Genomic DNA, 26,395 nt, shown 5'->3' on the forward strand with positions numbered 1-26,395 from the left:
AGAATCACGCACACCAACCGGCTCTCAGGCACACAGCCAAACCATGTCACCATTAAGCAAGCTGCATCAGTCTGCTCACAAACCCCATCCAAATACTTGGTCTCCTTAAAGAGCCAGAGGTCATGCTGGCAGCATGTCCCAGAAAGCCTGCATTTCAAACCAGCATGGCTTTTTTCCTGCTGCTGCTGCTGCTGCTGCTGCTGCTGCTGCTGCTGCTGCTGAGTCAGGAAAACCTCTCTCTAACGCCACCAGCAAACATTAAGAAGCTGCGTTAAACTCTGTATTTTTTTTTTTGTGTGTGTGTGTGTGTGTCTAGAAATCCTTTTCAAGCTCTCTCGAGTTTTTATGAGGATGCAGTTCTCCACATGGGTGCCATTCTGTTGACTGAGGTTTTCTGTCCTGCCAGGTCCTGTAGTCATTCAGTCCCAAAGAATCACACAGAGGTTTATATCAATTATGAACTGGTTGGCCCAGTATCTCAGGCTCTTCTTATTAACTAATTCTTATAACTTATATTAGCCCATAATTCTTGTCTATGTTGGCCACGTGACTTGGTACCTTTTCAATCGCATCTTGTTTCTTTTTATGACTGCAGACTGCACTTCCTTCTTCCCAGCATTCTTGTTGCCCCGCCTCTACTTCCTGCCTCGTTGCCCCGCCTATACATCCTGCCTGGCTACTGGCCAATCAACATTTTATTAAAACTAATACAAGTGACAGGATAAAAGACCATTGTCCCACAGCTCTTTTCTTTTCATTTCTCTTTACCTTATTTTGGTTTTTCAAGACAGGGTTTCTCTGTATAGCCCTGGCTATCCTGGAACACATGTGTAGATCAGGCTGGACTCAAACTCAGATATCTATCTGCCTCTGCCTCCTGAGTGCTGGGATTAAATTTGTGCACCACCACCGCCTGGCTCTGTGTATTTATTTATTTATTTATTTATTATTTATTTATTTTGGTTTTTTGAGACAGGGTTTCTCTGTAGCCTTGGAGCCTGTCCTGGAACTAGCTCTTGTAGACCAGGCTGGTCTCGAACTCACAGAGATCCGCCTACCTCTGCCTCCTGAGTGCTGGGATTAAAGGTGTGCACCACCACCGCCTGGCACTTCTTTTTTCTTATTTAGTTTGTGTGCATAGGTAGGTGCATGACATATATGTAGGTAGGTGCATGACATATATGTAGGTAGGTGCATGACATATATGTAGGTAGGTGTATGACATATATGTAGGTAGGTGTATGACATATGTAGTAGGTGTATGACATATATGTAGTAGGTGTATGACATATATGTAGTAGGTGTATGACATATATGTAGTAGCTGTATGACATATATGTAGGTAGGTGTATGACATATATGTAGTAGGTGTATGACATATATGTAGTAGGTGTATGACATATATGTAGTAGGTGTATGACATATATGTAGGTAGGTGCATGACATATATGTAGTAGGTGTATGACATATATGTAGTAGGTGTATGACATATATGTAGGTAGGTGTATGACATATATGTAGGTAGGTGTATGACATACATGTAGTAGGTATATGACATATATGTAGTAGGTGTATGACATATATGTAGTAGGTGTATGACATATATGTGGGTAGGTGTATGACATATATGTAGTAGGTGCATGACATATATGTAGGTAGGTGCATGACATATATGTAGTAGGTGTATGACATATATGTAGGTAGGTGCATGACATATATGTAGTAGGTGTATGACATATATGTACCATGGTTCTCATGTGAAGGTCAGAGGACAACTTATTTTACTATATGAGAACTGAGAATCGAACGTAGTCAGGCTGGGTAACAGGCATCTTTATTCTTATTCAAAAGAAAGCTTTCTTTTCTTTCTAAAAGTTAAGTATTAGTATGAGTCTAGATGATAAGTGTGGAGATAACCAATGGAGAGCTAACCCAAGACCTTGTGCATGCAAGGAAAGTACTCAATCAACTGAGCCACATCCCTAGGCCCCAAAACAGTTTCTGAAAGACATGTCTTGAGCCAGTAAGATGACTCAGCAGGTGAGGGCACCTGCCACCAAGCCTGCCAAAATGAGCAGTCTCTGGAACCCATACCATTGAAGGAAAGCACCAATTCCTGCAAGTTGTCCTCTGGCCTCTGCATAATGTACACCACAGTCCTTGTGCCTCCCCTCAACACAAAATAAATAAACATAATAAACAGAAGAGTCTTGGAGGACTTATACACCTGACTTCAAAGTTTAGAAAAAAGTTACAGAAATGAAGTCAGTGTGGTATAGGTATAAGGATAAACAGTTATATCAATAATGCATATGGAGACTTGAATTTCAACAAAGATATCAAACTAATTGAATGGAAAAAGACAATCTTTGCAAAAATAGTGAAATTATATAACTGAGTATAAAGAAAACCTTAATTCATACCTTTTACCCCATAAAAAAAAAGGAACTTGAAATTGATGCTAGACTTAAATATGAAAGCTAAAACTACAAATGCTATGGACAATGCTCCTGTACACTGTAAAGATTTGTAACTCATATTGGTTTAATACAATGCTGATTGGCTAGTAGCCAGGCAAGAGTTATAGGTGGGCCAACCAGACTAGGAGAATTCTGGGAAGAGGAGAGGCAGAGATGCAGTCGCCAGTCACATGCAGAGGAAGCAAGACGAGAATGCCTTGCTGAGAAAAGGTACCAAGCCACGTGGCTAACCATAGACAAGAATTATGGGTTAATTTAAGTTGTAAGAGCTAGTTAAAAATAAGCCTGAGCTAATAGGCCAAACAGTTTATAATTAATATAAACCTCTTTGTGTTTCTTTGGGATTAAACAGCTGCAGGACCAGGCAGAAGAGAAACTTCCATCTACAACAAAACTTTTAGGAAAAAATAGAACTTAACTCTTTTTTTTATTTTGTTTTGTTTGAGACAGAGTCTCAGTGTGTAGCCTTTGCTGGCCTAGAACTCTGTATATAGACCAGACTTGTCTTGAACTCATAGAGATTCACCTGCCTCTGCCTCCCTAGTGCTGGGATTAAAGATGTGTATTATTATGCCCAGCTAAAATTCAAAATCTTTGTAATCTCCTGTAAAACAGAAATCTCTTAGAACACAAGAACATAAATCATTTTAACAAATGGGTACACCTTAGGTCCGGCGGTGGTGGCGCACACCTTTAATCCCAGCACTCGGGAGGCAGAGGCAGGAGGATCTCTGTGAGTTCAAGGCCAGCCTGGTCTACAAGAGCTAGTTCCAGGAGAGACTCCAAAGCCACAGAGAAACCCTGTCTTGAAAAACCAAAACCAAAACAAACAAACAAAAAAACAAGTACACCTGAAATTACTGCACTTGAAAGACCAGGGCTAACCTGGGCTACATAGTGAGATACACCAAATTAAAAAAAGAAACAGTTGATAATTATCTAAGAGGCTTAGAATCACTAAAACATAAACTATAGACAGTCTAAAGCAGTGCTAGTAAGGATCCCGAGCAGCGAGAACTCTGACATTCCAGTGGTTGGAGTGCAAAGTGGTGTATCCGTTTTGGAAAACAGTTGGGCAATCTTTTATAAAAGTCCACCTACACTTACCATATAAACCAGAAAAACCAAGGGAAATAAAGACACCCACACAAAGACTTGCACATGAATACTCAGAGCAGCTCTACATATCAGCCCTGAATGATAACCCGCCCGAATGCCGGTCAACTGATGACCGGATGAAGACGTTACAGAGGACAGTCCAATAAGATAGCATTTGCAATAAGGAGCAACGCATGCAAAAATCTGGATGCATTACCTTCCCTTGTAGGACTCTCAAAACCTTTAAAAACAGGCAGACACGGCCCCCTCTTACGCTCTGCTGTAGGTTGGCAAGAGGCGGGGTGGGTGAGGCAAAAGCTGGCGCCGTGGTGGAGAAAGAAGAGTCCAGCAGCAGCGGCATCAGCGAGGAGGAGGCGGTGCAGTCTGAGCGGCATCAGCGAGGAGGAGGCGGTGCAGTCTGAGCGGCATCAGCGAGGAGGAGGCGGTGCAGTATGAGCGGCAGATCCTGTGGGGGACTGGACGTCCAGAAGCAGCTTTGAGCTTCCCAGGTGTTGGTTGTAGGCATGAAAGGACTTGGGCTGAAACTGCCAAGAATTTATCCTGGCGGGAGTGAAAGGACGCACCATGCTGGATCATGAACAGGTATCTCCAGAAGACCATGGAGCTCAATTCTTGATTCAAACAGGTTCTGTGGGCAAAAATAGGGCTGAGGCCTCTTTGGAATGAGCCCAGAATCTTAACCCCATGGTGGGTGTGAAGGTGGACACTGAGGATGCAGGGAAGGAGCTAGAGGCATCATCACTCAGCTTGATGCCGTGTGCCTGACTTGCTGCTCCAGGGATGTCATTGCTAAGTTGACCAGATCTGTCACAGATACAGCACCATGGTCTTCACAGGAGATGTCTTTGGGTACTGTAGAAGCCTCCCAGCTCCCGGCCACCGGCCAGCTTTACACCTGAAATAACAACACAAACTGTATTCTTTTAAACACTGCCTGGCCTGTTAGTTCTAGTCTCTTATTGGCTAATTCTCACATCTTGATCAACCCATTTCTATTAATGTGTGTAGCACCACAAGGTGGTAGCTTACCAGGGAAGATTCAGCATGTCTGACCTGGCGTCTGGCTCCATGGCGTCTGGCTCACTTCCCTTCTTCCCAGCATTCTGTTCTGTCTACACCATCTATCTAAATCCTGCCCTATCAAAAAGCCAAGGCAGTTTCTTTATTAACCAATGAAAGTAACAAATAGACAGATGACCCTCCTCCATCAGGAACACCTTTGCAAATCTTGGAGAGCATAAGTTTGTAGAAGAGAAAACCAAAGTTGCCAAAGTTGGTCAAGGAGAAAATGAACCTGATCCCAAGAGAGCAACCATGGCCAAAAACAAAGTGCTTCTGCCTTGTAAAAGAGGCACTGAAAGTGGATTGGAATGAGAGAAAGCCAAGGCCTCCCTGAAGCGCACAGCCCCAGACTACTTTCTGCTGCAAGCGCTGCTGAAATTCCACACAGATGAAGAGAGAGGTCACAGTTCTGATAGCCATAAGTGAGGACGCAGAACTGCTGCTGCAGATACGAAATGACGTGCTTGACCCGCTGGGTGTCAGTCCTGAGTGCTTCCCGATGACCCCAGTATGTGCTGTGGTTACAGGGATCTTGGCACAAGAAATTGTGACGGCCCTGTCTCCAGGGTCCCTCCTGACAACAACTTCTTTTCTGATGGTCTGACGGGGAGTGGAATTGTGGCCTGGGTGCCAAGTGAGCCAGAGGTGCATGCTCCAAGCCCACCTGTTACCTGCTGTCTTCCCAAGAAGGCATTTCTGGATGACAAAGATTTTCCTAGAGCAAGTAGGCCAGACTGTGTCCTGCTCCCATCCTAGCAGCTGTCAGGGACCTGACGGCTCCGGAGCGTGACCACCACCATCATAGAGCACCCCTCTGGCTGGCTCCACCACCATCACAGAGTGCCCCTCTGGCATTGCTTACTGGTGCTGTCTGGGTGATGCCTGGCAAGAACAACACGCTTCATGTTGTTGGAGTTACAACCTCTGGACTTGGTTCCTTCCGTAGGTCAACAGGAAGGAGAAAGCCTTCAGCAGGGGTATGAGGCCCAGAGTTTTTGAAACCCAGTGGAAGCGTACTTCTACCAAAGCCTGAAAGACTGAGAACAGTGCTGGCTTACTGAGCCTCTTCAGGGTGTAGCCTGGGCTTTGGGAAGGGTGAGACTGTCACCCCGCTTTCTTACAAGATGAACCTTAGTGGAACTGTTCGTTTCTTATCTTTTGGTTGTGCGCCTGTGAGCCTAACCTTTAATGGCTGAGCCATCTCTCAGCCCAAATTTATATTTCTAAAAAGGCAGATTCGGTGCCAGGGGCATGATGTAAGCCTGTAATTCTAAAAATTGGGATGCAGGGCCAGGAGAATGGCTGTAAGTTTCAAGGCCAAGCTGGTCTACAAAATGTACTAAGAACCTGTCTCATAAAAGATGTGTTACAGAGTTAGAGATGACTGTCCCTCATCTCGGGCACCCAGGTCCTTCAGTGGGAGGGTTGAGTTGGTTTGATCTTCTTGGGGTAAGACAGCTTGTTGTCTCTAGTTTGTAGATTCCCTTGGTTGTTTATGAGGAATGATAATAAAGTAATAATAACTCAAAAAAACAAAACAACATTTATTTATTTTTTTTTTATTTGATTTTTGAGACAGGGTTTCTCCGTAGCTTTTGGTTCCTGTCCTGGAACTAGCTTTTCTAGGCCAGGCTGGCATCGAACTCACAGAGATCCGCCTGCCTCTGCCTCCTGAGTGCTGGGATTAAAAGCGTGCGCCACCACCGCCCGGCTGAACAACCTTTAAAAACATTCTAGAGAAAGCAAACTTCGGGAACAGAAATCAGATCAGTGGCTCCTGAAGGCTGTGGTGGGTTAGGGGGGTGGGACTACTACAACAGGCTTCAAGGGAACTTGTTGGAATAAAAATGTCTAAATTGGAGCTGGAGAGATGGCTCAGTGGTTAAGAGCACTGGCTGCTCTTCCAGAGGTCCCAAGTTCTATTCCCAGCACCCACATGGTGGTTCACAACCACCTATAATGACAGCCAGGGCTACACAGAGAAACCCTGTTTCAAAAAACAAAACAAACAAAAGTCTAAACCACAGTTGTGATGGTGATGTATGTGTGTGTATTTGTGCAAGCAAGTGTGTGTGTGTGTGTGCACATGCTCTCAGCTCTTGGATTGTAGACATAAGCTACTACATATCTGGCTTTTTATGGGGATACTGGGGATCCAAATGCAACTCCCTTTGCTTATGCTGCAAGCATTTTATCAAATGAGCCATCTCCCCAGCCCTGACATTAGTAGTGTTGTTCTGAATAACACAATTTTTCTGTAAGTGATGGCTATGTTAGGGAGTAGGCACAGGCAGAAGCGGGGAGACCAGGAGGGAGGCTATTATAGTACCACGTGAGAGACTACAGTGGCTGGCAACCCACGTGCTGGGTAGAGTGGAGGAACCAAGGGTGCCTGATGGACTTCATTTGAATATCTAGAATGAGAAAGCATAAAAGGAACTGACTGGGAGAAGTTGTGGGGGAAAGAGACCGAAGGATGGCGCCAGTCTTGGAGTTCATGGTCCTGGACAAGGGAGTGATATGAAGTAGACAAAAGAGAGGCCAGAAAAAGGTCCTCTGGAATACCCCTATTTTCCATCGATAGGTATCTAAACCTTTGTCACCGGAATTCATGCAATGTTTTTTTAGTAGGAGAATAATTGATCAAGCCCATGCTTCCAAAGATAATGAGAAGCTGTGGTGTGGAGTGTGGACTGAAGAAGGGGACACGGGAAGCCAGAAGGCCTGCAGAGCTATCTGACTCTTAGGACGTGGCGGAGAACTGTGGACTCACAAGCTCAGACCTCATAGCAGGTCAGCTCTTGTTATGGACCGAACTGCACACACTTCACAACTCAGATGTGCCTCTAGATATGTGAAGAATGTTACATAGATAAGCACGAAGAAATAAAGCCAGATGAAGGCATAGATCTACTACTGCAATTGTCAGTGTTATATGGAATAGCACCTAAAAACCATAGGATGGACAAGATGACCCAGCAATCACCCTTTTTTATTTTAGTTTTTTTATATATAATTTATTAGATTTTTAAAAATTACCAATCCAAGTTTCTCTCCTTCCCCTCCTCCATTCCCTCCACACACCCTCTCACCCCACCTCCATCCAATCCTCAGAGAGGGTAAGGCATATTTCTTTGGGGAAGGACCAAGGCCCTCCCTACTATATGTAGGCTAAGCAGGGTATTCATACAAAGAGAACAGGTTCCCAAAAAGCCAGTACAAGCAGTAGGGATAAATCCTGGTGCCACTGCCAGTGGCCCTCAGTCTGCCCCAGCCATGCAACTGTCAGCCACATTCAGGGGGACTTTGGAGTCATGGTCTCATGTAGTCCAGGCTGGCCTCACACTCCTGGATTGGTTTTGAACTCCTGTTCCTCCTATCTCTCCCTCTAGTGCTAGATCTTAGGTGTGTGACACCGAGACCAGCTGGCTTCGGATACCTTTTTGTTGGTAGACTTCTTGGAAAGGAGCCCTGGCATCATTTTGCACTTTCAAAATGTAGTGTTTCTTTTTTCTGGGGAGGGGGCAGGGCAGTAGTGAGGTGGTGATGTTTGAGGCAGGGTCTATTGCAGCTAGACTGGCTTCAATTTATCTAGGTAGCCAGGCCTGGCCTGGAACCTCTGATCTCCTTGTTTCTACCTTCCAAAAGCTGGGATTGCAGCCACCATACCAGCAAAAATATAATTTCTTTTGGGATCGGACATTAGTAAGAGAACTAAAAGCACCCTCAAAGACAGGAAGATGGCAGTCAATTAAACTAACAAAACTGTGTTGAGAGGAGGGTCAGAAGAAAGGCAGGCAGTGAACAAAGCAGAGAATGTGCCAGAAACCTCCAGCTCCCCAGCTGCTTCCTTAGGTAGAGGCTTTGAGTTGAGGAATGTCTTCTTCCCAAGCGCACAAGGAAACCCGACAGAGGCCCCACCAGTCCTTCCAGACGGGGAGTCCCCTGCCAAAGCAAACAATCCCAGCTCTCCCGATTGTGCTCAGCCTGGGGTAGAGGAGAACAAAGATCCCTTTCTTTTCTTCCCCAGCCTACGACTGCAGCCAAAGACGCTGTTTACACAATCTTCCCTGGTGAAGAATTTGTTCCTTTTCTCTCTGAGTTGCTGCTGGAAAAGATTGAGTTCCTCCCTGCCTGTTCCTTATTCCCGCTGGCGTCTCTGGGCAGGAAAAGTGCCCACACTTGACCTTCCCACCCCTAGAGAAGTCAGCACGCTCAAGAGTAACTCTAGGCCTTTTGTGACGTGACAGGGCAGAAAGCCTGTCTTCTCCGGCTGGGAGAGGGAGGCGGTCAGAGGACTCAGAAGCCCAGATTCCTTCCCAGCACTCAGATTCTCTTTCATTCCCTAGGTTTCCCAGACACATTTCTACAAGAGGTCAAACCACCAAAGCCCAGGGCAGAATTGGATTATTTTGAAAAGATGACTGCAGGCTGGATAGAGTGTTTTCTAGAAGGTTGTCTTTAGTTTTTGCTATATTACTAACTAGATCTAGGAGGGCAAATGTCTCTCTTACATCCCCTAAACAAAAGCAAGCAGAGAAAATAAGAGTGCCAGTGTCTAATTTTAGTATTGGCAGAGAATCCTAGTGTTAAGTTACTCTCGGTAAATCAGTAACTAAGTAACAGCAGAGAGAGAGAGAGAGATCATTTTAAAACCTAAATTTGTGCTGGGCTGTAGTTCAATGGTAGAACATATATGCTTAGCATGGGGATGCCCTGGGTTCAAGCTCCAGAACCAAAAATTAAAACAAAGCAAAATGAAAAATAGATTTTAAGAAAAAAAATACTAATTTCATTTATTTCTGTGGCATTCATTTCACAAGGAAAGGAACACACAGCACACACAGTTAACAAAAGCTTAGTGGGTAACCTGAATCCAGGGTTCTGGAACTCTCTATCCAGACTATTCCACAGGGTCAAGCTGTTTCCTGAAAATGCGGTGAGTCTTTATGGTTTTAGTTTTCTGCAGTTCTGGGGATTAAACCCAGGGTCTGGTTCATGCTCTATAAGCATTCTACTCCTAGAGAACAACACCCAGCCCTGGAGTCTTTTGTACCGAGTAAACTTTCCCTGCTGTAGACTTTCTCCCTCAGATCCCTATGGACTGTCCCCTGTTGCTAAGGGAGCCGGGGCTAGCTGTTTGTTACTTTGCAGCTATGTTTTGGAAACTTGAAGTTTCTGCTCCAGGTGTTGGAAATGTGGATGGAGAAGCCATGGGGAGCATAGAGGGACCACAAGTCTGTCTAACCCAGAAACCATCTCTTCACAGTGTACAAAACACCTCACGCCAGCCAACGGCCCCTGCTCCCAGTCCCAACTCAACAAGATGTGTGAAGAGTGTCTTTCTGTAAAAGCCGCTTTGCAGTTCCTGGAAGGCCATAATCCACCATGGTTAAAAATATCTATCACCTAAACTGAGCCTGTTCAGAACCCCCAGAAAATTATCAGTGTGGTAAAACAAACCCAGGAGCAGGAAAAATGTACCTGTTCTCAAGACAGCAATGGAGACAGTAATTTAAGAAAAGTCTTCACTGAGAAGCCTCAGAAATTATCCAGATTTCTTTTCCTTGCCTTCAATGGCACCTTAGAGGCAGAGTTGTATAACACAGGGACAGGTGTGTGCCATCAAGCCTGGACAAGTCTTGATTCTTAAACACTAAAGAAAAAGTTCCTACTTCACACAAATGGGAAGACTCCAAAGCATGCATACCCCTCTGGGTTAAATGTCTTTTCTGTTCAGCTTTCCTGAGCTACATTTGATCCGATGAAGTTAGGCAGCAACTTGTTGTATGGGCTGGGTCTTCTTCTGGAGGTTCTGAGAAGAAGGAATTGATGTATGTGTTTTCAGAAGTCTCATCTTGAAGTTGTGAGGTGAGCTCGCTACTTCTTTTGGCTGCTAGTTAGGATGTCAGTCTCAGCAGAGAGACTACTTCCTATCTTTGCAAATGATCCCCTCTAGCTACAAACTGGCAATAGTTCTTTAAGCCCATTTTCAAATCTCATTTCCTCTAACACTGGCAGTATGAGAAAGCTCTCTGCTGTCGAGGTCCTTGGATGTGGCCCAACCAGGGCGATGGTGGCTCACGCTTTTGATCCCAGCACTTGGGAGGCAGAGGCAGGCGGATCTCTATAGAGTTCTGGCGACCCTGGTCTACAACGTAAGTTCCAGGACAGGTAGGGCTGTTGCACATCTCTGTCTCGAAAAAACAAAGCAAAACAAAAACAACAACAAAAAAGAAATGACAAAAGCCATTTAGAATCCTAGGCACAGGGCAGGACTTGTTCAGCTTCTCTTAGTACTCTAGAACCAGTTAGAGTACTTCATTCCCCCTTCTTCCTGTTCCTACAGGGGTCTTTCTCTCTCTCCCTCTCTCTGCCATTTCTTTTGTGGCCTCTTGATCACAATGTACTAATATCCACAGTGTTTTGAAGTAAATATTCAAAAAAATAAGAAAGTTTTAAGGAATGCCTGGGAACTGAAAAATTTTCTCCTCAAAACTTTTAGTTTATTCTCCCAAAATAGTGAGAAAATCAGGTGGGTGGACCAGAGATGTGTTCTGAACACAGACTGGGAAAAGGCAGGTGGGCCAGAGGTGTGTTCCAAACAGACTGGGAAAAGGTAAGATATTTTGAGATATGGCTCAATAAAAAGTTTTATTGCTCAAAACTTGCAGAACTACAGCACCATTCGCCACTGTGACTGTTCTTCCTCTTGATTCGCTGATGGAAGGTCACACGCAGGTGCACTATCTTCCTAGACGTCAGCTAGATCCCAAGTACGGCTGACTGGTAGTTTCTCAGGCCGATGACCTTGGCAGAGTCTGACACTAAGACAGCCATCCTGAGAGGCTGGGGAGAGCTCCTCCTGCTGTATAGCATTTGGGATGATTTTCTTTTCTTTTCTATGTAGTCATGGCTGTCCTGGCACTCACCACGCTGGCCTCTGCCGCCTGAGTGCTGGGATTAAAGGCGTGTGTTTAACATTTAGATGATTTTCAAAGGGTGTCGTTTACTTCTAATTAGGAGGGCATAAAACTGCAACCCTCCTTCCCTGGTGCTGAAGAAACAGTTGACTGAGGCTCCTATGCACAGGAAAGCAGGTCTCTGACTGCAGCATCTCTGGGTTCACTCCTAAGAAGCTTTTCAGTCAAAGCAAAAAAAAAAAAAAATTTTTCTTCCTTATGCCAACCAGAAGGAAAAGCATCCTAGAAAATGGCTCGAATAGACTGTGAGGCCCATGAAGAATGAGAAAACAAATTAAAATCAACATATATTGTGCTTTGACAATGTTGTTCTTTCTGAATACTCCAAGTATCTTTATACGTCCTTGTGTCATTTCTGGGACGACAACTGCTATTTCTGTTTTTTTTTTTTTTTTTGATTTTTCGAGACAGGGTTTCTCTGTAGCTTTTGGTTCCTGTCCTGGAACTAGCTCTTGTAGACCAGGCTGGCCTCGAACTCACAGAGATCCGCCTGCCTCTGCCTCCCGAGTGCTGGGATTAAAGGCGTGCGCCACCGCCGCCCGGCTTGCTATTTCTGTTTACAGATGGGAAAACCAGAAGTACTGGAAAGTTACTGGTTAGAACTGGCTAGTGTTACAGAGAAATCTGAGTTTCTGAAGCCTCTTGATTTCAAATCATGGGGTGATTTTAAAAACCAGGCCAAATAGAAACCAGGGTTGTGAAAGATCTTCAGAAAATCTGCTCTTAAATCCGTTTCTTGGCGCTGGAGAGATGGCTCAGTGGTTAAGAGCACCGCCTGCTCTTCCAGAGGACCTGAGTTCAATTCTCAGAACCTACATGGCAGCTCACAACTGTCTGTAACTCTAGTTCCAGGGAACTGACACCCTCACATAGACATACACACAGGTAAAACACTAATGTACATAAAAAAATAAAAATAAATTAAAAAAAATAAATACCAAAAATCTGTTTCTCTACCAAACACAGCATGACTTCACCCCAAGCTGTTGCAACTTGGGTAGCCAATCAGTGTCCTGAGGCCTCAGCTGAGAGGACGCCCGCTGCCTCAACTCCTCTGGAATAAATCTATTTCCAGGCGTCCATCTCATTACTCACCTTCGAACAAAAGCACACACAGCCCACAACACTTTGCTCTCTACAATGGGTCAGCTCCACTCAGCTCCAGGATCAAGGGAAAAGCACATACCCAATGACCCCAAAGGGAGGACAGGGCAGGAGCGTCTCCTACCAGGGTTCTAATTCAAGTGACCAAAGCAAAGGGAGGAATACTGCTTACTCCTAAATATGCAGACACTTCCAGTAACTCTCAGCTGTAGACAAGCCAGGTCCTGCTGTGGTTTGAAAGAAAATAGCCCGCTGGGAGGTGGTGGGCACACCTTTAATCCCAGCACTCTGGAGGCAGTCGGATCTCTGTGAGTTCGAGGCCAGCCTGGTCTACAGAGCAAGTTCCAGGACAGGCTCTAAAGCTACAGAGAAACCCTGTCTTGAAAAAGTCCATATGCACATGAACCCACAACTTATCATCCATATTATAAAGGGGATGTGATCAGGGGTCCATGCTCATTTGACGAAGGGTCGTAGAGGAGTATTTAAGCCAAGTCTTTCAGAAGTTTGAAGAGGAGGAAACAGCAGAGACGAGCAGAGCAAGGGCAAGGTGTGGGAAGACCAGGAAGGCATTTTAAAGTACACTTGAGCCTAGTTCAGGGCTAGCCTGGGCAATGTGGCAAGATTCACCATTTAAAAAACTAAACTATATATAAAAAAAAGACGGGATGGTAGCTCACATCCATAGTCCCAGGGCCCAGAAGGCAGAAGGAGGCTCACCGTGTGCTTGAGACTCGCCTCACATCCATAGTCCCAGGGCCCAGAAGGCAGAAGGAGGCTCACCGTGTGCTTGAGACTCGCCTCACATCCATAGTCCCAGGGCCCAGAAGGCAGAAGGAGGCTCACTGTGTGCTTGAGACTCGCCTCACATCCATAGTCCCAGGGCCCAGAAGGCAGAAGGAGGCTCACCGTGTGCTTGAGACTCGCCTCACATCCATAGTCCCAGGGCCCAGAAGGCAGAAGGAGGCTCACCGTGTGCTTGAGACTCGCCTCACCTTCAGTGTTTCAGGCCAGTGGAGTATGTGATGTGGATGAATTTTGAACTGGTTTTTGAACCGATAAATGACAAAATCGGTCCTGTCCTCAAGGAGATTTACCTGGCAGTGTAAGTAAGTGCTGGAAATTGGAAGCAGGCCGCCAGTTAAGAGGCTTTCACCGGCTGGGTGACAAGGAGGGCCTGAACCAGAATTGTGCGCCAGTGACAGGTAATGACTGCTCTGGGAGTCACTTTAAGCACGGACCCCAACATCCCAAAGTGAGTAGCAGGTCATACTATGTGATAATTATTGAAAAGTATGCCAGGTTTTTCCTTTCTTTTAGGCCACCAACCAGCTCCCAAATCATGACACATGGACTTGTTTTGAATGCTTGGCCTAGCTTTGGCTCATCTCTGGCTAGTTCTCTATCCTTCTCCTTGGGGTCTATGGCCTTTCTTACTTTTTTTTTAAATATTTATTTGTTATGTATACAATATTCTGTCTGTGTGTATGTCTGCAGGCCAGAAGAAGGCACCAGACCTCATTACAGATGGTTGTGAGCCACCATGTGGTTGCCGGGAATTGAACTCAGGACCTTTGGAAGAGCAGGCAATGCTCTTAACCACTGAGCCATCTCTCCAGCCCCTCTTACTTCTATATAACTTACTTTCACTGCTTCTGTCTGTCTGGTGTCTCCCTTGTTCTTGTCTCCTCCTCTTGTTCTTCAGTTTCTCCTTTTATTTATTCTCTCTGCCCATCAGCCCCATCTATCCTTTTTCTGCCCAGCTATTGGTTGTTCAGCTCTTTATTAAATCAATCAGGTGCCTTAGACAGGCAAAGTAAACAGCTTTTCATAATTAAACAACATAAACAAAGTAACACCTTTACATAGTTAATGCAATATTCTGCAGCATAAACAAATGTAACACATCTTTGCTTAATTAAAATAATTTTCCACAACAGGAAAGAACAGCTATTTTGAATGGAACTTTTCTGAAATAAAAAATTAAAGAATGAACCCAATGACTGGAGAGATGGCTCAGCATTTAAGAGCACTGGCTGCTCTTCAAGAGGTCAACTCCCAGCACCCACACAGTGGTTCACAACAGTCTATAACTGTAGTCCCATGGGATCTGATACCCTCTTCTGGTGTGCAGATGCACATACAGACAAAATACCCATGTACATAAAATACATAAATAAATAAATCTTAAATGAATGAGCCTGCCAGATCCCTGCGGAGTTTAGAGCCATCATCACCGGGTCTTGGTTCTCTTACCAAGGCACTCAGCCAACTGTGGAAAAGAAATATACACAGGAGACTCAGGAAACATCTTATTAGTACAGTATTTATTTGTCTTCTCTCTGTCAAACCCTGAGCCAATCACTTTCCCCAGACTTCCTGGGGAGGTACAGGAAAAGGAACATACAGGGCAGACGGGACACAAAAGAACTACGGGAGGTGAAGTGGAGATAGCTGCGTCACATGGCGAAGAGGATGAGAAAGGCCACCATTAGACAAAAGAGCCCCATGGCCTCCGAGAGGGCAAAGCCCAGAATGGCGTAGGAGAAGAGCTGTTGCTTCAGAGAAGGGTTCCTGGGGAAAGAGGAGAGAAGTCTGAACTTGTGGTCCACAAGGAAAAGGCAAACATCTCGGTGGACGCTCGGTTTCCTGCAAGCTAACATTCTAGGCTTAGACGGATCCATCGAGACCCACTGTACCCATATTCTCCCACTACGGCTTCAAAGGGGGGTGAACAAGGTAGAGGGAGACAATCTACGAAGCTGTACAGCCATGTGCAAACACCTTCCCCAGTGGATCTCTCCCCATCGCAGGCCTGGAGACTTAACGCTCAGGGCCAGAACAGAAAGGCCGGGGATACTCAAAATGACAGTCTTTCCGAAGCAGCAGAACCCAAACCACAGATGGGCTGTGGTGTCCACCCTCAGGGTCCCAGGACTCTGGGCACAACACTGTTCCAGAAAGCATGTGGAATCAAACAGGACGGCACCCTAACTTTAGAGTCTACATACACTTCACCCTTCTCACCTGGTGTCTTACGGGTAAGTCAACACAAACTCTTAGCAGAATTATGGACAGAAAAGTAACCAGGCTTGTTTAAAGCAGATTCTGAAAAAATAAAAAAAAACTAACCCTGTTTCCCCAGACATTAGGACAGCGTGTTGGCCTCTAGAGGATTAATTTAGCTCTTCAGCGACTTGTCCAGAGGTAGTAAGCACCAAATAGTCCCAGGTGCCAGGGACCAGGAAGGAGCAACAGAGAGAACCCCCAGAGATGGGGAAAACAGCAGTAACGCTATGGCACTAGCTGAGCTCTGCCCGGGATGGCATCTTTTCCAGTAAAGGGACAGGGTTCTGGACCACAGAGCCTCTTGTTTTAATTTATTCTGGAGTGCACACATAGCTGTGCCTGTGTGGCACACACGGATACATATCAAGTCAGCACACTAAACCCTGCTGCTTCCCTGTAAGAACACGGAAAACTTCTATCCGCTTTGGAAATACTTTTGAAGAATATAAAAACTAGTTGATAACCTCACTTGTAATCCCAGCAGTGGGGAAGCACCCAGGACTACACAGTTAAGAGTCTGTCTCGTCTGGAGAGATGGCTCAGGGGTTAAGAGATGGGCCGCTCTTCCAGAGGTCCTGAGTTCAAGTCCCAGCAACCACATGGTGGCTCACAACCATCTGTAATGAGGTCTGGTGCTCTCTTCTGGTGTATAAATTTAGAAAAAAATAAAAAAATAAAAATATTTCTTTTAAAAATGTCTCAAAAAATAAAAAATAAGGTAAAAACATTTTTAATTCAACTATAGAAAACCAGGCTATGATCGAAATATCACCCTCAAGCTTAGACTTGCTGGTCCTTGCTCCACACTATGGCGACATGCATGTGCTGTAGCTGCCGTTAACTGAGGTTCCATCCAGCTTCTAAGCACTAGAAATTACACGATAAAGGAACTGAAAACCTCAATTTTATGTTAAGATAGGGTCTCATATAGCCTAGGCTGGCCTGAATTCACCATGTAGCCCAGGTTAACCTGGAACTGCTGACTGTTCTGCCTCTATCACACAATTGTTGGCATTATAGGTCTGTTCCATCATACCTAGCTTGTATTAATTTTATTAAAAAACCTTAAAGCAGAGGGTGTCTGTACACACCCTTAATGCCAGCACTCAGGGGGCAGAGGCAGGCAGAGCTCTGTGCACTCCAGGCCACCTAGGGCGGCACGAGAGGGAGGATCTGAGTATTTATTTAGGTGTGGGTGTGTATGCATGTGGAGGTCAGAGAGCAAACGGTAAAAGCTGGCTCGCTTCCATCATGTTGTCAGGTGTGTAAACCCACTAAGCCATCTTATTGGCTCTTACTTTTTTTTCTTTAGTTTTTTTAAGAAAGGATTTCTTTGTGTCTCTCTGGCACCCTGGAATTAGCTTTGTAGACCAGGGTAACCTCAAATTTAGAGATCACTTGCTTCTGCCTCTTGAATGCTGGGATTAAAGGTGTGTCCCACTAGGCCCAGCTTAGCTTGCATTTTTGTTTTTAATTAATTTATTTTTATTTTATTGGTGCTTTGCTTGTATATATATCTGTATGAGGGTGTTAGAGTTACAGACACTTCTAAGCTGCCATGTGGTTGCTGGAAATTGAACCCCACTCCTCTGGAAGAGCAGTAAGTGTTTTTAACTGCTAAGTCATCTCTCCAGTCCTTAGCTTTTATTTCTAATTAATTAAAAATTGAGGCCGGGTAGTGGTGGGGCACACCTTTAATGCCAGCACTCAGGGGGCAGAGGCAGGTGGATCTCTGTGAGTTCGAGGCCAAAATGAATTCTAGGACAGCCAGGACTGCACAGTGAAACCCCGTGTCTCCAAAAACAATAAAACAAACAAAAATTCTGAACAAAGCCAGGCATGGTTGTTTACACCTTTGATCCCAGCAATCAAGAGGCAAAAGCAGGTGTGAGTTCAGTTAGCCTGGTCCATACAGAAAGCTCCAGGCCAGACAGGGTTATTTAGTGAAGCGCTATCTCAAAATAGAACAGAGCTGGGTGGTGGTGGTGGTGCACGCCTTTAATCCCAGCACTCAGGAGGCAGAGGCAGGCAGATCTCTGTGAGTTCAAGACCAGCCTAGTCTACAGAGTGAGTTCCAGGACAGGTTCCAAAGCTACAGAGAAACCCTGTCTTGAAAAAAAACAAACAAAACGAAAACCACCAAAAATATAAATGAAAAATAACAAGGCCCAGCTAGGGGCCTCTGTATAGGACAGTGCAGTTCTAGATCTGACCTTTGAAACATAGCAGAGCTAACAGAGGGCCCAGGTAATCTTACCTGGCATAACCAATGATGAGGCTCCCAAAAACAGTTCCAATCCCAGCCCCAGAGCCAGCCACCCCAACAGTAGCAGCCCCAGCCCCAATGAACTTGGCGGCTGTGTCGATGTCCCTGGAAATGACACTGGTTTGGAAGCTGCGGCTAGGGACGAGTGAGGTCAAAGGACGAGGGACTGCTAAGCTGCTGAGGGCCTGTGAAGAAGAGGCAGACAGAAGGAAGGGCTTTTGTTAGTAATCTACTGTTGTGTTTTGGAAACACTGTACTCTTTCAAACTGCTGGATTGCCCAGTATGATACTCCTCCCTCAGTAGATCATTTAATTCCCTAGAAACCTCCCTAAAACGCTGGCAGAGAACTTGTTCAAATGCCTTCATGGAAAGTGTTAAGTCTGAGACATGAGCCTGTTCTTGACCCCAACAGCTAATCAGTACACTAGGCTGAGTCGTGGACCAGGGTCCTATATCAGAACAACAAATGCTCTCAACTGTCGAGGCAATTCTTCCACCCAGGATGAGTAATGGAAGGAAGTTGCCAGCAGCACACCAAAGCAGGAACTGCCATTGGCAATTCCTAACAAGAGTATTCACTGCCTTCCATCCCTACCTAAAGTCATGGCTTGATCCTTCCTGAAGTTCAGTCTGTGGTAATTGTCCTCACACTCCCCCCACCCCACACTGGTTCTGGGAGCAACCCTTTTTACCCCTCACCAGAACTCCAGTCCCAACTCCACCTCAAGGTACCTCATCTCTCCGTGTCTGTGGGTTCAGCTCCACTGCAGACAGAGGACGGCTCAGACGCTGAGAGGTGCTCCTGACCTAGTGGAATGACATGGGCAGGAAGGTCAAGGAAAGCTATGGAGGCAACTTTCAGAACCATGCCAAGTCACTGCACCCAGTAGGATGTTCTCTGATGCTTCTTCCATTCTTTCAAATTTAGTCAGAACCTTAAATCATTCTTTTTAACAAATTTCGTTAGTTTAAGAGAGGCAGACACCTCTAATCCCAGCACTCAGGAAGCAGAGGAAGGCAGATCTCTGCATGTTTCGGGCCAGCCAGGGCTACATAGTGAGACCCTATCTCAAAATGACAGCAACAACAAAATAGTAAGAGAGGGATTGGAGAGATGCCTCATGGTGAAGAGCATCTGTAAAGACTCAGGTTCAATTCCTAGCCCCTACACGGTAGCTCACAACCATCCATAACTCCAGCTCCAGGGGATCCAACAACCCTCTTTCTGACTCCCTTGGGCCCAAGGCTCATATGTGGTAGTCATGATACATTTGTAACAGACAATGGCATGTCAGAAGGCTGGACGCCTCTGGCACTCTCCAATACAAAAAACAAGGTGTCCTCCTTTTAGGATCCTTCCACAAAATGTACTCACCAAGGATCGGGTGGAGATGAACCTGGAACAGGCATACATTTTCAGGGGTGAGGGGCCAAGGCAAGAGAGCTGGAAATAAGAAACAGCACTGTAAACACTTCCTGCTCACGAAACTGCATCCTTATACCCGAGAAGGAGCACTAGGGAGCTTAATTAGTTCAAAGGGCAGATGATGGATGTCAGGTTATCAGTACAGTGGCATCAGAGTCTGGAAATCAGTGATGGATGTCAGGTCATCAGTACAGTGGCATCAGAGTCTGGAAATCAGTGATGGATGTCAGGTTATCAGTACAGTGGCATCAGAGTCTGGAAATCAGGTGACTTTCTCATGGCCTGGACAATGCTTGCTCCATGCTTTTAAGAACCACCATCCAGGTGGTAGTGGTGGCACACACCTTTAATCAACACTTGGGAGGCAGAGGCAGGCAGATCTAAGTTAGAGACCAGCCTGGTTTATAGAGTGAGTTCCAGGATAGCCAGGGCTATGCAGAGAAACTCCCCCTACACACACACACACACACACACACACACACACACACACACACATACTCCACCAGCTCCAAAAAAGAACTACCATCCATTTCCACAGTCACATGACTTGGGGCTGTCAAAATAATTTCCCCAGTGTCCCTTGCTTTTAAATCATCTCTTCCTGGTCTGTCTAGGCCTAGAAAAGGTGTTTCTTAAAGACCGGAGACCTAGCAGTGCATGGTGGCTCTAGCACCTGTAATCCCAGCACACAGGAGACAGGGGCAAGACTTAAAGTTGAGGACAGCCTGGGCAACTGTAAGACCTTAGGGTGGGGATTATTAGTGCTAGAACCCAAGACCTTAAGCATACTAGCCTAGTACTGGCTATACCTCCAGCCCCAAAAGACTAGAATCCCACTTTTGGGAGAATTCTTAGAAGACAAAGGCACTGGAAGTGTTCAATCTTTTTATTACCTGAAGCATCTGACTCCTGACTTTTATATTAACAAGATGCAGCCAATCAATCAACGAGGAACATTAGCATTACTCCAATCAGCATCGACTGGATGTTCATTTCACATTTTGCAGCCTCAAGACCCAAAGAAAGAATAGGTGAGCTAAAGATTTAGGACAATGTTTTTCTCCAAATGAAGTAAGCCCACTTGAACCAGAATTACCTGAGAGGTGGCATATATATTAAAAATGAATGTCACTGGGCCAGCAAGATGGCTCAGAGGGTAAAGCCCTTGCCCTATAGCCCTAAGAATATGAGTTTGATCCCTGGAGTACATGCGGAACAAAGTACTTCCAAGAGCAGTCTCCTGACCTCCACAAGTGCATCATGGTGCACGCTCACACACAATAGAGCAATTTAAGACATTTTGAAATTTGTATAAGTGTTTTGCCTGAATGCATGTATGTGTACCACGTGTATGCCTAGTGCCCAAGAAAGTCAGAAGGCACTGGATTCTCCGGAACTGTGGGTACTGGGGACCAAACCTGGGGTCTCGGAAGAGCAAGAGATGCTCTTAACTGCAGAGTTATCTTCCCAGGCCCTAAAAACAATTTTTAAAAAAAGTGTGTTCTTGGCTTCCCCCTTAGATCTTCCTAGTGCCAATGTTTTAAATAAGCTTTCTAATCGTCTTTCTGTTTAAGGTACACAATGTCAAGGTCTCAACAACGCTGAACGGGTGGTAGCGGCAGAGCAAGGACTCTGTAATTTCACTTTGGAGGAGGTAGAACCCAGTGCACTAGGTAAGAGATGGTCTACCACTGAGCTACATCCTCGGCTTTTCCTCGTTTCTTAAGTTTGAATATTCCACAAACTGATACTCGGTCCAAGTATAGATAGGCCCGTTAAACACTGTTCCCTTAAGTAAACTGGCCTCAACCTGTCCAACCGTAGGTGCACTACCTGCAAATCTTGAACCATACTTTTTGATCCAAGTCTTGTTCTACCTAAAACTTTGCTTTTTGCTGGATATGGTGGAACACACCTGTGATCCCAGTACTTTGGAGGCAGAGGGAGGCAAATCTCTAAGAATTTAAGGGCAGCCTGATCTACACAGTGTTCAGTCTGAAGGTTTCTAAACATTAAGGCTGTTTTGATCAGGATGGCAGGAGGAAGCAGACGGGAGAATGTGGGGTTATGACAGTAGTGAAAAGGCGGAGGGTGAGCAAAGAGCAGCCATAAAGCCTGGTTCGCGCCCGCAGAACACGCACACCAGGGGGCCCCCCAAACCCCGTGAGACACCCAAGATGGCGCCAGGCCCGTGCGGTTAGAGGTCACCGACACGAGGAAGGGGCCGCTCTCGGCGCGGAGATGCCGGCAGCCGCGAGGGTGCGAGGACCCGGGTGGGAGCTAGCAAGGTCAGGGTGGCCACGCGTCCACGCAAGGGGTACTGCTGCGCGCGCCTGCGCGCCACGAAGAGGACGCGAGGCCTCAAGGCCTTACCTGCTCCCAGGGTAGAGAAGATAGAGAGGGGCGGGGGCGCGGGAAGCGCAAAAAGAAGGCTCTGCGCATGCGCGAACAGAGCCAACGAGTTGCTCCGCCGCGGATAGAGTGAACACAAGCAAGAGGCTCGGTCCCGGCGCCACAGCGCCCCCTGTCACGTTGGTGGTGCCTTCGAGAGAAGCTCTCCACCTGGCGTTCAACAGGAGAAACTACAGAGGGGACCCGCAACGTGGCGGGCCGTGACGAAAGCACAGCTTTTGGAGTCTGGGACGCGAATCCCCTTTCCGAGCATGCGCAATCGCATTGAGGGGGTTGGAACCAACTACTCGCAAATTGCTTGTAGCAAAACAGTAGGGATTGGGGTTCAATGCCTAAAATGTAGCACGGGGAAAATAAGTTCACGGAACTCCTGGCTTCTTGTCGCCCTGGGGATCCTGACATCATTGGGTGGTAGATAGAACGGATTCAATGGACTGATAGTAAAATGCCAGGGCTGGTCTGCTGTTTTTAACATATTTTCGGCTTTTCCTATCTCGTTGAAGAGCATGAGAAAACCAACATGTGCGAGTCAGAAGATAGGGGTAAATATGGCCTGAAGCTCCCTCTTGTGAGTCCTGGAGCCAACTAGGAATAACCGCACCTGTGACGGCCTGGCAGTCTTCCTCGAGGTGCACTCCCCAAGCCCCAGCTTTCTTTGCGCGTACCTCCCTCCGTCCCTCCCTCCCCGGTGCAGTGGAGGTGGGGGAGGGGGAGTGTTCCCGGCGCCAGCTCCCCTGCAGGCCTTTGTGTCCACGCAGTACCAGACTGGCCTAGAAGAGGGCTGCAAAGCCGGCCAGCCCAAGCCCAGCTGTCCGTGCAGGGTGCTTGGACGCAGCGCGAGAAAGACGGGAAGACTCACCAAACACACACACACACACACACACACACACAAATAAATAAAAATAAAAAGAGAGCCGCAGCTGTAAATAAAGGCAAATCCGCCACCCTCTGAGGGGCCATTTGTCCTCCCCTCCTTGGCCCCGTCCTTCCAGTCACCCCCTCCCGGCCCCGCGGCGCCCCGGCCCCGAGCTCCTCCATTTAATCGGATTTGGGAGAAGGGGAGGATAAATCACGGCAGCAGCTTTACGGTCCCGGAGGAGAGGCGAGCCTCAGCCAGGCACACCCCGGCCGGCGATAAAAACCGCCGCTGAAAGCCCACGGAGCAATTTCCCGGGACCCCGAGCGACGCCATTACAGGAATGTAATTTTGCCCGGATGAGGCCCCGAGTTTAATTATCCTCGCGGAGGAATTTCAATGCGGCCAATCCATCTTGCAGGCGGGCGGCAGAGGGATTTATATGGGCCCGTTATTTCACACCGATCCTCCATCTGCATTTTTATGGCCCTGAGCTCCTGAAAGGGAGGGAAAGAGTGGGGAGAAATGGAAGAAGAGGGTGGGGGGACTCCCCGCCTTTCCTAAACCCTCCATTTCAGATGGATTAGGATTCTCACAGCTTCTCCTGAAGTCCCCAAATCTCCCTCCAGTGCCAGCTGTTGACCTGGGCAGGGGCGGGCCAGGGATCTTTAGGAATCAACAGGTATTTTCCAAGTACGAAGCAGTGTGAGAAAAGGGAGACGGGCTAACAAGGGCTTAGGAATTGATCCCTTGAGGTTCCCCGGACACACCGCCCCGCCAAAACCTAATTCCTTTCAGTTCTTAGTTTCATATTCTAAGAGGCACAATCCACGGTTCTTAGAGCCGCCACTGCCAAATGGTGTTGCAGCTGTTGGTTGCGACAACGTAGAGAATGTTGTATATCGGCTAACAAAATCTCAGAGGACGATGACTCAGGGAAGGGTCCTGTGAGGGGCTAACCCTGGCTCCTCCGAAAAGTGACTGCAGTATGCAGTGGGTCTTCCGACAAACCTGGGTTCCCAACTCGCGTGCGACCTTGGGCAAGTTAAATAATTATTTTTTCCTTTTAAAATGGAGTATAATAGCAGTGCTTATCCTGCAGCCAATATTGCGATAATAATGTACAAGAAGCTTTTAGCAAAGGGGTTGGTCCTCAGTAAAAGTTCAATAATCGCCATAATCATTATCGTCAGTATAAGTTAGCATCCTTGCATTCAGCTCTGCCTGCTCCCGTGAGGCTGTTTATTGTAAGGTTCTTGCACAGTAGTATCTCCTGAAACAGAGTCAACTATCACAAAACTTTTTCAATCATGTAAAACCGGCTAGTTGACATATTGATGGGTAATCTGTGAGGGCCCCGGCAACAAGGTTTGAAGCAAGAAATTAGATCGCAAAAGAGCAGGGACCTGACAAAAAGTGGATAAATCATGCGAGGGAGGGGTGATCCCAGAAAAGATTATCTGGGGGTCTAGGGGTTTCCTTAATCCTGGGGTTGGGAAGGGACCTGGGGTCCAGGAAGGAAAGAGTGCGTGAGGAGCCAGAACCATCCTTTCCAATCAGTTCAGGCCTCTTCTGACCAGGCCATGTAGTAAGGTTGACCTGATTGGCCAGTTTTCCTAATGACTTCTAGTGGCAGATTCTAACTGGTTAGCAGCCTCCCTGCACTACGGTGACGGCGAAATGAGATTGATCTTTCCTATCCGCGGATTGGTTAACCACCCTCAGGGGACAAAGATTTTTTTTAATTGACTGCTAGGCTAGAAGGAGGTTTGGCGTCTCTCATACCGAAATTCCACGAGTTCTTTTTCACAAAGGTCACCAAGAAAGAATCTAGATAGTCTTGAATACATTTGCCTTTGGCCAGGAGACACAGCAGTTCAGACAAAAATCAAAATCGTACAGGCCGCCACTGTTAAATATGAAACCTCAGACAGAAGGATTCACAGGAAGAAACATAAAAGAGACAGAGCGAAGGGAAAAATAAGTGTTGTCAAAGTGATGAGGTGAAGAAAGGGAGGATTTTGATCAAAGGATACAAAGTTTTATCTGGAATGGAGAAATAAGTTTTAGTAATCTATTTTACTTGGTAGTGACTACATTTAATATGTTGGAGATTTCAAGGCTGCTGCAGTAGATTTTAAAGGTTCTCTCTACACGCACGCAAATTGATTGATAATGTTTATTTTAATTAGCTGGATAGAATCTATAATGTATATGTATATCAAAATATCACATTATGTCTAGAAACATGCACCTTTTGTGTGTGTGTTGGTTTTTTTTTTGTTGTTGTTGTTTTTGTTTTTTTTTGTCTCTCTACCTAATCCTGGCTGTCCTGGAACTCACTTTGTAGACCAGGCTGGCCTCAAACTCACAGAGATCCACCTGTCTCTGTCTTCTGAGTGCTGGGATAAAGGCATGTGTCACCATGCTGGGCCCCCCTGGAGTCTAATCCCATCCCAAATGCCCTTTTTGAGACAGGGTCTCTTGTAGCTGAGGCTGGCCTTGAACTCCTTATACCCCTGCTTGCAATTCTAAATACTGGGATTACAAGAGAAGTCTATTAATTCATTATGTGACTCTGAGAAAAACACAGCTCTGTCCTCAGTTTTCTCATTTGTAAAACAGAAAACCAGCAAACGGTCACTCAGTCCCTTCTCATCTTTACATATTTGTCATAGAGTGCAGCTTTGATTTCTCATTTGCCCTCGTCACCTTGCATTAAATTGATTAAGCATGATTAACTAACATTTATTGACAACCTACTTTGCAAGGTATTGTACCACCTACTGTGCATGGTTATTAAAAAAACAAAAACAAAAACAACAACAACAAAAACCAACATGTGGCCGGGCAGTGGTGGTGCAATTCTTTAATCCCAGCACTGGGACACAGAGGCAGGTGGATCTCTGTGAGTTCAAGGCCAGCCTGATCTACAGCGTGAATTCCAGGACAGGCTTCAAAGCTACAGAGAGAAACCCTGTCTTGAAAAACAAAACAATAAAATAAAATGTGCTGGGGATGGGGGCACATGCCTTAATCCCAGCACTTCAGAGGCAGAGGCAAGTAGATCTCTGTGAGTTGGAGGCCAGTCTGGTAACAGGAGTTCCAGGACAGCCAGAGCTACACAGAAAAACCTTGTCTCAGAGAGAAAGAGAGAGAGAGAGAGATAAAATGGAATACCTTGTCTTTACAGATTTAGAATCACTAAGAATCACTCATGCACACGTATAATGTGCACAGGATAAGTTTATTATGTAAAAGGCTATATGGGTAATAGGAGATGAAAAACTAGAATGAATTCCAGTCAAGATAACCAAATGGGAATCATGATTAAAATGGGGTGGGGTTTTTTTTTTTTGCCTTCTTTAAAAAATTATGAGTCAGGCATGGTTGCCTTTAATCCCAGCACTCAAGAGGCAAGGGCAGGTGAATCTCCATGAATTCAAGGGCATCCAGCCTGGTTTATCTAGCAAGTTTCAGGCTGGTCAGTTACATAGTGAGACCTTGTCTCAAAAAAATATGAAATATGAGCCAGGCTATGTTTGTTGCTCATGCCTCTAGTCCTAGAACTCAGAAGACTGAGATAGGAAGATCACTGCAAGTTTAAGGCATCTGTG

The 26,395-nt window shown here is 46.0% G+C and overlaps 1 protein-coding gene and 1 pseudogene across 1 annotated transcript; one reads left to right on the plus strand and one right to left on the minus strand.

Moving 5' to 3' along the window:
• The window catches only part of LOC121459546, a 42,880-nt pseudogene extending 37,463 nt beyond the window's left edge, over positions 1-5,417 (plus strand).
• A 9,641-nt stretch (positions 5,418-15,058) lies between these two features.
• On the minus strand, positions 15,059-21,967 carry Atp5mc2 (ATP synthase membrane subunit c locus 2). Its single transcript, XM_041669516.1, has 5 exons — positions 21,884-21,967; positions 19,460-19,528; positions 18,817-18,891; positions 18,075-18,268; positions 15,059-15,322 (listed from the first exon to the last, which is right to left on the minus strand). The coding sequence occupies exons 1-5, from the start codon at positions 21,950-21,952 to the stop codon at positions 15,208-15,210; spliced, it is 522 nt and encodes a 173-aa protein (XP_041525450.1). The 5' UTR covers positions 21,953-21,967; the 3' UTR covers positions 15,059-15,207.
• Between the last annotated feature and the right edge of the window lie 4,428 nt (positions 21,968-26,395).

This window comes from Microtus oregoni, unplaced genomic scaffold (assembly GCF_018167655.1).
Source record: "Microtus oregoni isolate MIOR12 unplaced genomic scaffold, Mior012 000019F_ref0000042, whole genome shotgun sequence".
Taxonomy (NCBI): Eukaryota; Metazoa; Chordata; class Mammalia; order Rodentia; family Cricetidae; genus Microtus; species Microtus oregoni.

What these genes read in the sequence shown, in the direction of transcription:
- Atp5mc2 (XM_041669516.1), bottom strand. Translation starts at nt 21,952, where the DNA reads ATGCGCAGAGCCTTCTTTTTGCGCTTCCCGCGCCCCCGCCCCTCTCTA. An exon ending in TCATCTCCACCCGATCCTTG is followed by an intron (nt 18,892 to 19,459) that starts GTGAGTACATTT and finishes TCATTCCACTAG; the next exon opens with GTCAGGAGCACCTCTCAGCG. An exon ending in CTCATCATTGGTTATGCCAG is followed by an intron (nt 15,323 to 18,074) that starts GTAAGATTACCT and finishes CTCTTTCCCCAG; the next exon opens with GAACCCTTCTCTGAAGCAAC.